The 11,741-nt window shown below is 39.4% G+C and overlaps 1 protein-coding gene across 1 annotated transcript; it reads right to left on the reverse strand.

The window, feature by feature from the left end:
- Window positions 1-945: 945 nt before the first annotated feature.
- On the reverse strand, window positions 946-8,610 carry LOC5578370 (E3 UFM1-protein ligase 1 homolog). The gene is made up of 5 exons (XM_001656891.2): window positions 8,376-8,610; window positions 6,843-8,285; window positions 1,496-1,957; window positions 1,163-1,374; window positions 946-1,100 (listed from the first exon to the last, which is right to left on the reverse strand). Exons 1-5 carry the CDS (start codon window positions 8,450-8,452, stop codon window positions 961-963), a joined length of 2,334 nt encoding a protein of 777 aa, XP_001656941.2. The 5' UTR covers window positions 8,453-8,610; the 3' UTR covers window positions 946-960.
- Window positions 8,611-11,741: the final 3,131 nt, after the last annotated feature.

Consider the following 11,741-nt stretch of genomic DNA (forward strand, 5'->3'; position numbering starts at 1 on the left):
AGTCTCTCTCAGATCTTCACATTAAATACAAAGTTGGTGTCTTCGACAAAGCTGTTCAACTGAATGAAAACTTGTCGCTTTAAGACATACTAGTTCTGAATTTACTCTCAAGATAGCGTTAGTAAACATTGTATACGATTCTACCCCATTACTCCGAATGACATTAACCTGAATTTCAAATCCCCGACCAACCCATAACCCCGAATTCTAATATCATAGAGAAATTCATCAATGTCATCATGTCAAGATAATAGTAAATTCGAGGAAATAGCATTCGGGTGATGGAATTCGGGGAAATTACATTCGGGGTAATGGGGTTGAATCCCGGGACAAACTTTTATTTGGCACTAACGAAATTCGGATAACGCGAAACAAATATTTGGATTGCTGTCGAATTCCAGTCAAATAGTTGACATCATGTTAATAATTAGTATTAATAGTTTGACTCAGCAAAAACATTTAGATTAAAGAGCTGTCACTGTTTGCTGGCAATTTTGGTAACATTTTATGATAATTTGAGACATCTTGCGCACCGTTCTTCTTAAATTCTGAGGCCACCATGTTAGTTGATCCATTCTATCATAAGTATGAGTAAATTGATCGAATTAACTACATGTTGGGGATTTATTAAAACACAATAATACGCAGGTTTAATATATTTATTACAAGGGGACGGACCTGGTGTAGTGGTTAGAACACACGCCTCTCACGCCGAGGACCTGGGATCGAATCCCATCCTCGAGATAGCCACTAAAAAATTTTCAGTAACGACTTCCTTCGGAAGGGAAGTAAAGCCGTTGGTCCCGAGATGAACTAGCCCAGGGCTAAAAATCTCGTTAATAAAGATAGAAAAAAAAAATGTTTATTACAAATAGATTGTTGATCAACGAAATTAATAAAAAAAAAACTGGTTCTATTCGTGCAATATTTTCCGATTAGTGCTTCCGAATGTATTTCAAGTTATTCTGCACTTGTGACGCCTGATTTCTTGAAACTGCTAGCGATGCTTTTCACTGTGGGAGTTAAATCTTCCAATTGTTTAGTGATATCATCCACGTTGGATGACGAGCCCTCTGCACTAAGAAGTTTTAAAACCAAATCTGAAAAACAGAACAAATATAATGTTTAATTTGTAGAATGATATCTGAAACTGTTTTTTTACCGTGATAAGAGGTAAGAGTTTGTGCTTGCTCGGGACTTAGCTGAGGCTGTAAGAAACTCAATATGGACGAAACATGTCGACCGGAGGCGTGCAACATACTCTGGGTACAAATTGTGAAAATTATGAGCACAGCCAGGTGCAGGACCAAAGCCGGATCTGAACAGTTGGCCAATTGCTCCAGCAGACCGTGCTTATGGCATAGAATTAAATTTCTGAAAGGGGCGATAATAAATTGATTAGTACCAATTGATTTCGTTCCTCAATTGATTACGCTTTCCTTGGGAGAGCGAGTTAAAAATAAAACAGTTAACCGGCTTAATTGCCACTAATTACCTATCTTTCTTCTTATCGATCTTCTTCAGTATCATACTGCAGGCTTGAAGGGCACTTTCGGCGACATCTAGGAAGTCATCAATCGACGCGCTGCTGGAGACGGCCTTGTTCAGTGCTTGCAAGGCAGACTTGTACTCTTGGCTGCATTCCTGGACGATTTTATTCCGCTGCTCTACAGTCAAAGTGGTTCCGTTGCTGTTCAGATTGCACTCGGCCGCAACGTAGAAGCAAATTTCGTTAGAAAAGTCGGTGCCGAGGGATTTGAGCAAGTACTTCACAAGTTGAGGCTGTACGTCGGCTGGGAATAGTTTTATCCCCTTTTCGTACAGACGAATGTCGTTGTACAGATTGTTGAGTTTGTCCTGGAGGCTGGCATGAGTTTGGCGACGATTTTGATTGCTCTGATGCAATGAAATTTCGTACAGTTGGTGGGCTTTAGCCAATGCTAGCTTGCTGAATTGCCTGCAATAGAATAACATTGCTTAATTTAAGTTGCTTTATATTACCGGATTAGTAGCGATTAAATAGGAAGTAAAGAGACTTTATGACCGAAAAAAGTGAACAAAATGAAACTAAATAGGAACCAAAAAAAACCGAATAAGAACCAAGAAACAAAAAGAAACCATCAGGAATTAGCAAACATATAAGAAATCATTGGAAAATCCGGCGAAAATGTCCTTCAGGAGTTATTCCGACGATTTATTCTGGAGTTCAAAATGTGATTATTTTATGGATTATACGGTAAATAGCTCCTATACAATTTTCGTACCTTCAAGAACCGTGAATTTAGCTAGAGACAAGCCCAGAAACAACTATAAAGATACCAGCAAGATTTTTTTTTAGAATTTCTCTAAAGGAGATCCCCCAGTATCGAACATCGTCATGGTCCAAGCAATATGAAATATTAAAGGATAAAGAAGCTATTGTATAAAGCAGTTTTTTTTATAGATGTTTGAGAATCGATAAAAAAATGATGTTTTTTATCGGTTTTGATGGTTTCTGAATCCACGCGGGAGCTGATGATAATAAAAAAGGCTAAATTTATAACATGTATGATAACCAAAAACATTTGTCACACACTGAGAGGGGTAAATGATTATTTAATAACGTTTTCTAGATATCTTACACTAGCTTTGAAAATTGCCTTATTTTGAAAGAGCTCTTTAAAATATACTTCTTGACATTCTCAAACAGTCATCCCAAACGAACACCGAACATGTTGGTTCAGGCGGTTTCGTACTCTCCTTGTACTCTCTTCTTGTGTTCAAACCGAAACGCTCGAATCTGAGCCTAAATTCAAACATGTGTAAAGTGTAAAGTAAAGTGAACATCGGTTCGCACGCAGGTTCATCTGTACCTCATTTGCAGACGCGGTTCAAATTTTGGTGCAAATCTTCGGTTGCTTCCACCCTGTCCTTTGGTTCAGAAAGGGGTATGGGCGCGTTCTGCCAACTCGGTCGAGGCAGATTTCTTGTGTGAGCAAGTTACAACATGGACGTTCTAAAGTGCCAGAATGAAGTGTTGTGCTTGTGGGGAGCACTTGAAGATGGGATGGAAGGTTATTACTTCGCATGCGCGTTTTACTTCTGCTTCTATAATAAGTTATATATGTACAATAATCGACCCTTAGCTTAACTATCTAAATTAACAGTTGCAAATACAATAATCGTTCTGAGCTTACTAACATGTCGTCGTTAATTTTATCATAATGATCTTTTATCTACATCGGTCGAACCATTCTGAATGGCCGTTGTGAGAATATCACCAAGAACTTCTCACATGCAGTAAAGCTGAATTGTCCTACATTGAAACATTAAGGTTTACACTCTTTTGGATTATTTTGTTTTTTGTTTATCGTCAGTTTTGTTGTGATGTCCTGAATGCCGCACATGGCGTACAGTGATCATTGCCATGGAGTTTCTCGGAAGCTGCATGGGGATTGTTATCGTGGGAATCCAAAGAGCGAATTTTGTATGATTTCATTGTAGGCCATACAGCAATAAAGCATGTAACAATCACTAACATTTCTTCTCTCCTTATCCTTGTTTTCATATCTAACCCGCCATTACAACGAGAAAAAAATCATCGGAGAGGAAAGACATGGCAGCGTATTGGCCGACAGAAAGAGGAACAAGTCATAGGAGAGGAAGGATATCCCTTATCATGGCAGCGTAATGGCCTAGAAAATAATGAGTATAATTTTTATTTAATCATTACTGCTAATTGAGGTAAATAAGATTAACTAATTATTTACTAATAACAAATTTGTTCCACAGAGCTATTTACAAAACACCACACATAATCCTTCCTTTCCCAAATCCTTAGGCAAAACACTTCACTACCGCTATATGTATGACTGATTCCATGTTCTTTCGACCTTTCATCATTCATACGCAGGCGTTGCAGAATTCGCTCTCATTTGAGAATGAAGCACGATCAAAGCAAGCAAAGAAAAACATCCCATCTGTTGCGGTCCACGATCGTCATTGTATCGCAAGGTGTAACAAGTCTGATAAATGGAAGCAGCGAGCGAGAGCCCCAACGAGAGAGCGATGATAAAATCCCTTTTTCTCGCTTGTTTACCGTTGGGGATAGGTGTTTTTCTTTACTGGCACGATAAACAATCCACGAACTTCCAATAACATCAGTGTCCCCCAGGCTTGGAGCATATTTAGAGGGGTTTTATCATGCACTACTATCCCCCCAATCTGATCAAACTTGTAGCAGTATACGATAAACAGTCTCTCATAATGTGCAGCATGTTATGATAGTTACAGAGAGCGATACGTGAGAGATTCTCTCAATTTTCTCAGGATTCAATCCCTGACGTGTAGGGGAAGTCTAGAGTAAAAGCAAAACTTAAAGAACCTTCTGGTCAAAGATGTTGCGTTGCCTACTTCCCGAACTCCAAATCGCCCGGTGTATTATGGACGGTATGAGTTTTCAAACTTATACTGGAGACTTGGCCAATGACCCCCTTGTACATCAATAAAATAAAATAAAATAAAATAAAAAATCTTCGGTTGCTTCCAAGGTTTAAAACGATGGCACAAAACCGACAGACAGAAAATAAAAAAATCGATGATTTCAGAAGATGTAATATTACATGTTTTGGATTGCAAACTTAAAACTTCAAAGACGCTAACGCTTATCAATTTCTACTTATCGTGTCTTGTTGTATGATAAAGTAAAATCCTTGTTTTTCCATAAAGTTATCGCTAAATATTACCTAAAATATTGATCTTAGTTGGTCTACCCAAAAAAAAAAACATTTATTAAAGCCTCAATGGTCTTGCAATTTGTGCCAAGAAGTTCCATATATGATCGTAGAAATTTATCCGCGTGGATGTACCGGGTTTGGCGTGGTACACTGCTACAGAGACGAAGCGCGTTAGCGGTTCAATAAGTTGCAAGGTTCAAACCAAAGTTGAACATCGGTTCATGGGAAGACTGTTCTCAAATGATAAACATGCCATATTCGAAAAAAAATCTACAAATCAAACCATAAGGTATGTTTTTTTGAATGAGACTGGTTGAGACAGATGATTTAGTACAGAAACTGCAATTTCGTCAGAACAAGACTCAAGAAATGTGGAAAATTCAAAAGGGTCAATTTAAACTGACCTCTCTATAGGTCACATGATGTGAAAAATCGAAGCATACACCGATTGAACTGAAACCAGGGTTCTGAATTTTCGTATCAATGATGCGAAATCTACGATTTTTCGCACGTAAGGAGAATGCTTTTTTCGCTTCCTCGCGTGAACATCTTTTATCGCTCACACTAATTTTCCCTGGAGCTACGATGGTGGATAACCGAAAATCACTCCACTCTGTGGATAATTTGATTTTCACTCCATCATATTTTCGCTCACCAACTGCTCCGGAGAATTATCACTATGTGGATAAACAAAAACTAGTGCCGGCGACGGGATTCGAACCTAGAACATTGCTAAAAACAACCGCGATGCGTGCACGCTAACCATGCAACCACACCAACTTGACGAAAGGAGTGGTTAATTTGGTGCATAAAAGCAACTGCTGCTCGTGGCGATGGATACAGGAAAAATTCTCCATAGATCGGAGAAAGAGAAAACAAACTTCTCACAGCTGCGGAAATGTGAAATTATCTATTTTCGCTTTGTTTTCTGGACGGATAAAATCGCAAGGCAGCTGATCGCTGAAAATTGCTGTGAGGGATAAATCCATTATCGTGAGAGTGAGTGAGAATTCGGAAGCCTGTTCAATACAAAAGAAATCAAGAAGGAATGCGCAATCATTTACTTTTGGATCCTAAAAAACGTTGCTCAATCCGGCCTTGTCCATCGGTCAACGTCCAGCACGCTCATGATCCAAATACTGCACTGTAGCCAAACCTACCCCGCTTCCGCTGAATAACACTAACACGCAGAAGAGAAACAATTTCGTTGCTGAAGAAAACTGCTACGTCTTTTCTTCACTTCCACAATTCGATGAATTGAAAACTATTGAAACAGTCACACTAGTTTTGTTCAAATAACTGTTAATTTACTTGTACCAGCCGATTTACAATTGCATCAGCCGAATCTAAATGATGCGCGGAACCAAAATAACGCATAGGTTTAAAGCACAATAACTCTAGATATAGAAATCCCTGAACCCTGTTCAAAAACTCTGGAATAATCCTTTGTTAATTTTCATGGAAAAATTTCTGTAAGAATCTGTAGAAAAAAACCCTAGATAGAATCGCCTGGAGAAATTTGTCGAAAGATTAGATAGTGTATAAAATCTACAGGAAGTCCTAAGATAGCCTTTGGGAAAATTTTCAAAGTAAGTATTTCCTGGAGTAATACCTCCAAACATCCTGGGACGAATTTCTGGGAGAATTGGTAGAGGAATCTCTGGAAGAATTACTGGAGAGTTCCTGAAAGTATGCCAGATGGAATCTCTGGAGAAATCACTAGAGTAATTCCAGAAAATTTGCCATGAATAATCTGAGAAGAAAATCTTGAAGAACCTGTTAGATAGTCATATCTGAAGCCTGAGCAAAAAATGACTTTAGAGACCTTTCTTTAAAATAGACTTTTTAGATATTTTCTTCAAAATAGAGACCAAGTTTTTAAAAAGAGACTTGTTTTTTGTTTACGTGATACTTTTCGTTTTTTTCGGGAGCTGTTCTAGGTTTTGCGCCAGTGTTCATTGCACCGATAAAAAAGGATAATAGTGGCTTTAGAGACCATTTTAGTTTTGGAAAAAGAGACTATCGAGACCATCGATTAAAAATAGTGACTTGCATCAAAATAGTAACCATGTCTCTAAAAAAAACCTGCAACCAGCCCTACTATCAATGTAATTAATTCCAACTTACGGATAATAGTGCTGCGCCAGCTGCTTCGAAAGATCCTCCAACCCCTCCGGTTCCAATCCAGCTTCCAGTACCTTGGCAATTTCTTTCGTCGTAATCAGCTCAATAACCGCATCCTTGCCACCCTTCTTCCCTCCGCTGGGCATATCATCATCCGAATCCGAAACGTTACCTTTCTGGCCGCGGACGTGTTTTTTGGTGGACTTGGTTTTCGTTTCACGTCCTTGCGTTCCACCGCCTCCCTTTCCACCGGCTGCTTTCTTACGACGTTCTTCACGTTTGTCGGCTTTTCCTTCTCCAACGGCAGAGTCTCTGTCCATGGGATCTTGGTGCTTCATCAACTTCTCGGCCATATACTGCTGATAGCTTCCGCTGTCGACCGACCTTTTTGCGTGCTCTTCCGCTATGCCGTAGCATGGTTTGATGATGTCGTCAACGAATTTAGTCGTTAGAATGGTGCTGCCAAAGATCAGCGTTTGCTTTTGCATTGCCGCGGTCAGGACCATGGAAAGCAGCTGGTCGATGTCTTCGTCGGTCATGATCGATGGCAAGATCGTCGATACGTCCAAATAAGTGTTGGAGGATAAACATTCTTCCAGCGACGCAACAACCTGATCGATGAGCTTCTCTCCTACGCTGCACTTTTTAAGATGGATTATCTTCGCCTCGGGTAGCTGATTGGTAATGAAGTTCTTCACATCAGTTACTCCCAATCCCGCCACAGAATCATGTTCCAAGTACCCATTTTGACGGTAGAAATTCTGAACCCAATCCACTTGGGTTTTCCTGTATATGTGTGGAATGTATTGCGCTCCTGGCGATCTGGAGGTTACACTTCCAAGTGTGGCCACTTCATTGACCAGCATGTTGAATAGCCTATCCGGGATGCCACACTGGGCAAGAATGGCCGATACAGGAGTTGGCTTAGTTATGGCAGCCAATGCTCCGCGGATTTTCGCTTTACTTCTTGTAACATACGATTGGGTGAAGAATATGTTTGCGTTCGATGCATCTTGCTTACCCATGATTATTTTATTTAAATACTTTAGAACGATATTGCTCAATATGAAGTCAGCGGGCAAATCATACTGCATCGTTAAATCCGCCACATTTATCTCACCAGCCTGAGCCAACTTTTCGTTGACTTCCATCGCCACTCGTTCAAAGTACGAAACGTCCAGCAATTGACCGAGCACGAACTTCACGGATGGATCCTCCTGCACGACTTGCTCCGCCACCCGCTGAACCCTATCGAAGTCCACATTCAATGTTTTGGCCAGATCAACGAGATTTACCCGACCGCCCTGGACAAACAGTTCGTCCTTCACCTCCTGTGCGAGATGAGCTTGGGTCAGGTATTCCTTCCCATCCGTAGTGAAGATAACCTCCAGCAGGCCCTTCTCGATCAGTAGACTAACCACCTCCACGCAATTCCGTTCCGACAGCCTGAAATCCAATTTAGTACAAGCATCGAAAGTCAAATCATTATTTTATATTGGTTTGCCACATCGAGGACCATCGATCGGCTACACATACCTTTGCAGGCTGGTAGACAGCTGTGCCTTCTGGAAATCGGCCGCAAGTCGTTTAATTTCATCCCAATCGGAAGTCATTTTGGCACTAAATACACAACTAGGATTAAAATATCCGTAATATTACTTGAAATTACTCAAATCGCCTAAATTAATGAAGAAACACTTTTACTGAAACTGCTGAACAAAATTCACTGTTCCACATACGCAAGAAAATGTCAACAAAGCGAAATGTCACCAAAAGAGGTATCCGAAATTTTGATCGATGAGACGAATTACCGACAAGATGAACGTGAAATGAATTTGATGACTGTGATGACGATTTTTGCGTGTCATCTGTTCGTGAACAAATACACGCGAAAAATTTTCTACTCAGTCGATAAACAGGGGGACCAGGGGTAAAATACACCTGTTAAGAAAGATGTGAGATGTTCCGAAATGAAGGTGAAGGCACAGACAAACAGACGTCACACTCTCATCATTGTCCATCGACCACCTTTTTAACGGTCGATTCAAAAATATGGTAGGTGGCCAATCCTCCACCAGCAGCGCTTGCATCGTTTTTGTTCGTGTTTGACGTTTACACACTACCGCCATCTGTTGGCCGATCGGCCTAACACATTGATTTTAGCATTGGGCGTACATGTCCTCATGACTATGATTTTGATCGAGATTTGTTCTAAGTGTTACGTCTGTTTGTCTGTGGTGAAGGTGTTTCTGAGCAAATGAATGAATAAACATCCAAACCAATACCATAGCGTTGTTAAATTACGTATAAATCCATTAAAATGCTCAAAAACGACAAGCTACACACATGGTTACCAATGGCTTTTAGGGCGAAATCAGAAATTATGCGAGAAATAACATCTCTCAAGTGCTTCAATAATTCTCGTGAAATTTATTATCTCGCCCAAAAAGCCATTGGTAACCAAATGTGTAGCTTGTTGTCATCGAGCAAACGATGGGATTTACACGTTATTCAACAATGCTACACTGCCGTTCTGCGCATATTTGTCCCGCGGTCCATAAGGTATGGACCAATGCACGGGTTCACTAGTTTGACATTTGAGCGGTGCCGAATTCACTCGTTGCCATAGTCACGTAAATAACACGGCACCGCTTAAACGTCAAATAGTGAACTCGTGCATCGGTCCATATATGGACCAATGCACGAGTTCACTAATTTGACGTTTGAGCGGTGCCGAATTCATTCGTTGCCATGGTCACGTAAATAACACGGCACCGCTCAAACGTCAAATAGCGAACTCGTGCATAGATCCATAGAACATGGGAGAAGTAGGCGTAGAAGGGCAGTATATACAATGAAGAGAAGGTCCTCCTCTATCTCCTACACGCAGCGAACTAGACTATCGAATTTCATACATTTTGCCTTATGAAAGGTGGAACGATTATTGCAATACGAACGCTTTATGTATCGTTTTAGCATCACTTCACATCAAGGCGTCGATAGGCGCGTGATGTACGCTCGGGCCTGTCGATCGCAAGGTTCTTGGTTCGATTCCAGGTTGCCGCGAAAACGTTTTTCATTTTCAAATTCTGGTTTCATAAGGCAAATTTATGAATTTCAATCCGATTTCTTGTGGCGAATTTTCATAAGGGGTTCCTATGTTTATCGATAGTCCATTTGCCTGAGTGTAGGGGTGATAATTTTTTATCTCGGTCTATTTGTTTGCCTAGAAACAAGAAGCTACACACTCGCTACCAATGGCTTTTGGGGCGAGATCACAAGTCATGCGATTATTATACGAATCTGTTTGATTGTGTTCTACCTACATGGTGGTAAGTAAACCTACATCCTCTTCACTCTGGCTTTAACTTTTCTATCTCAAAAATTCCAAAAATGATTCCTGTGGAGGAAAAAGATTTTACTTTATAATTATGAAGTGGCGAAATTGACAAAAACTTCAGTGTAATCCCGAACTCAAAATAGAGCATAAATTGTAGAAAGAATTGTATAAATAGCATAAATTTGATCTTTGAATTTGACTTGAGGGGGCAGGATTAGTCATTGACTTGGGAATTTGCAAAAGCAGTTTTTTCGTTCAAAATCAAGAAAATTTACACGAAACGGTGTTCACTGTATTTCTTTCTTCAACCGAAGCTCAGTGAACACATTTTCTTCGAATAATTTTTAGTTTTGAACAGAAAAACAGCTCTTTAAGTTTCGACAATGACGATTATTACGATGGCGGATCCTTGAATCGATGAAGTTGAAAAATTTAGTGAGTTGTGCTTAGGCACAACATACACAGAATTATAGTGATTTTGAGATTTGCTTTATCAAATAATTAGAATGATTATAAAGACTCCATCCAAGGTTATTTTTGTTTATCTGTATTAACGCGAGTTTTCATCCGTTACGAATTCGTCACTTAACTTCATAAACTAAATACGTTATTTCACTGAAGTAAAAAAAATCTTGCTCGAATGGGTCAAGTAACTTTTTACAGTGAGCTCATCTGCATACAATGTTACTACATTTTTTTTTATTCGCATCTGTGATTCTAGCTGATTTTTTTTTTTATCTTTAGTCCACCTCCAAAAAATCTCGGTAAAATCTGTGTTGCGTAAAAAAGTTCAAATTTCAACCAATTAGGTTAATAAGAACTTTTGTCAACAAATATAGCCTGTTGATAAGGAACAATTATTCGTGAAAGATTTTTTACTAAGAAGTGAACTGTACACCTTGCAACGCAGCCATGACAACCAAAATAATATGTAAGTTGATTATTTCAAAAATAATAAAACATTGTATGAGAAAAACTAAGTAGAAGAATGGAATTATTTTTTTTCTATGTTTTAAAGGCGTGCCCAAAACTTGTGTTATTTCCGAAAATCTTAAAAATCTGTTTTCATCTAAAATCTAATCTGTTATCACAGATATCTGTAAGCCAAAACAGGAAAAAATCTTTGTAATTACGGATAAATCTGTGTATGTGGCATCACTGACTGCGTACTGCAATAGAAGAAAAATGATTATCTTGAGCATTGCTGACAAGTAATTTTTCATGCATTATGGGGACTATGTCCTTGAAAAGTAAAGTATTTGCCTATCTCATTGCGTTGGAAATTTCTTGTCAGAAATGCTCAAGAGAATCATTTTTTCTTTGAGATACGCAGTTAAAAATAAATGTTGCTCTTTTACATATTTGAATCCTCTGAGCCGAATCTCAATCAAAATAATCTAAAAGTAGATTGAGTATGGATCAATGCACGAGTTCACTAATTTGACGTTTGAACGGTGCCGAATTCACTCGTTGCCATGGTCACGCAAATAACACGGCACCGCTCAAACGTCAAATAGTGAACTCGTGCATTGTTCCATTGTACGCGGGCGACGGCCTATGCT

Source organism: Aedes aegypti, chromosome 2, assembly GCF_002204515.2.
Source record: "Aedes aegypti strain LVP_AGWG chromosome 2, AaegL5.0 Primary Assembly, whole genome shotgun sequence".
In the NCBI taxonomy this organism is placed as follows: domain Eukaryota; kingdom Metazoa; phylum Arthropoda; class Insecta; order Diptera; family Culicidae; genus Aedes; species Aedes aegypti.